The sequence below is a fragment of the Eimeria mitis genome, genomic scaffold (genome assembly GCF_000499745.2).
Source record: "Eimeria mitis Houghton genomic scaffold, Emh_scaff4851, whole genome shotgun sequence".
In the NCBI taxonomy this organism is placed as follows: Eukaryota; Apicomplexa; class Conoidasida; order Eucoccidiorida; family Eimeriidae; genus Eimeria; species Eimeria mitis.
In genome coordinates this window covers 3,329-4,741 of record NW_013573152.1, presented here as the reverse complement: position 1 = coordinate 4,741, position 1,413 = coordinate 3,329, and the positions used below count along the sequence as shown (strand labels likewise).

Sequence of the window (1,413 nt, the reverse complement as noted above, 5' to 3'; positions counted from 1 at the left end):
TATATATATATATATATATATATATATTCTATTATATATAAAACACACACGTATACACCCACCCACCAACCGATGAAAATAAATCCAGACAAGAAAAAAAAACAAAGACAAGAAAAAGCAAAGCCAAGAAAAAAGAAAAAGCAAAGACAAAGACAAAGACAAAGACAGAGACACAGACAAGAAACAGCAAAGACAAAGCCAAGGACAAGAAGAAATACAAAGCCAAAGACAAAGACGAAAAGAAATACAAAGACAAAGACAAAGACAAACCCAAAGACAAAGACAAAGACAAGAAAAGAAGAAATACAAATCCAAAGACAAAGACAAAGCCAAATACAAAGCCAAATCCAAAGACAAGAATAAATACAAAGACAAAGACAAATCCATATCCAAAGCGAAATACAAAGACAAATCCAAAGACAAATCCAAAGACAAAGACAAAGCCAAAGACAAAGCGAAATACAAAGACAAGAATAAATAAAAACACAAATCCAAAGACAAGAATAAATACAAAGACAAAGACAAGAATAAATACAAAGACAAAGACAAGAATAAATACTTGTCTGAGGTGTTTGGTGAGTGCTCGTGTATCTATAGCAGCAAGAGCTGGGACGCCTTGTCTTTGCAGCCAAAGGCCGAGACTCTGCTGCGCCCGCCAGTGGGCGAGAGCAGCAGGCACGTAGTCAGCAGCAAGCAGCGCCCGCACGTGCACACGAGAACCCTCCAGGTGAAGAGGTAAACCCAGGGGGTCCTGGAGAGGTGGGGTTGTTGTTGCAGCAGCAGCAGCAGCAGCAGCAGCGGGAGGAGAGAGGGGAGCAGCAGCAGCAGAAGAAAGGAGAGCAGCAGAGAGATTTTAAAAGAAATGCAGCAGCAGCAGCAGCAGCAGCAGCAACAGCAGCAGCAGAGAGAACAAGCACAGAATGGGAATGAAAGGGCAGAAGGTGATACAGCTGTGGATGCTGCAGCAACAGCAGCAGCAGCAGCAATTATAGCAGCAGTAACAGCAGCAGCAGCAGCAACAGCAGCAGCAACAAAGGCAACAGCAACAGCAACAACAACAGCAGCACCAATGGCAGCAGCAACAGCAGCAGTAACAGCAGCAGCAACAACAGCAACAGCAGCAGCAGCAACGACAGCAACAGCAGCAGCAACAGCAGCAGCAACAGCAGCAGCAACAGCAACAGCAACAGCAACAACAACAGCAACAGCAGCAGCAACAACAACAGCAACAGCAGCAGCAACAGCAGCAGCAGCAGCAGCAGCAACAGCAGCAGCAGCAGCAGCAGCAGCAGGAGCTTACATTCTCGAGCGAGGGTACCCCGTAGTTGCCTACAAGGGGGTAGGTGAGGGTCAGTATCTGCCCAGAGTATGAAGGGTCCGTCAAAGACTCAGGGTAAGCAACCATACCTGCAG

The 1,413-nt window shown here is 45.9% G+C and overlaps 1 protein-coding gene across 1 annotated transcript; it reads left to right on the top strand.

Moving 5' to 3' along the window:
* Window positions 1–862: 862 nt before the first annotated feature.
* EMH_0078070 (uncharacterized protein) lies at window positions 863–1,372 on the top strand (the record flags this gene model as incomplete). The annotated part of the gene is made up of 1 exon (XM_013499949.1): window positions 863–1,372. One exon carries the CDS (start codon window positions 863–865, stop codon window positions 1,370–1,372), a length of 510 nt encoding a protein of 169 aa, XP_013355403.1.
* Between the last annotated feature and the right edge of the window lie 41 nt (window positions 1,373–1,413).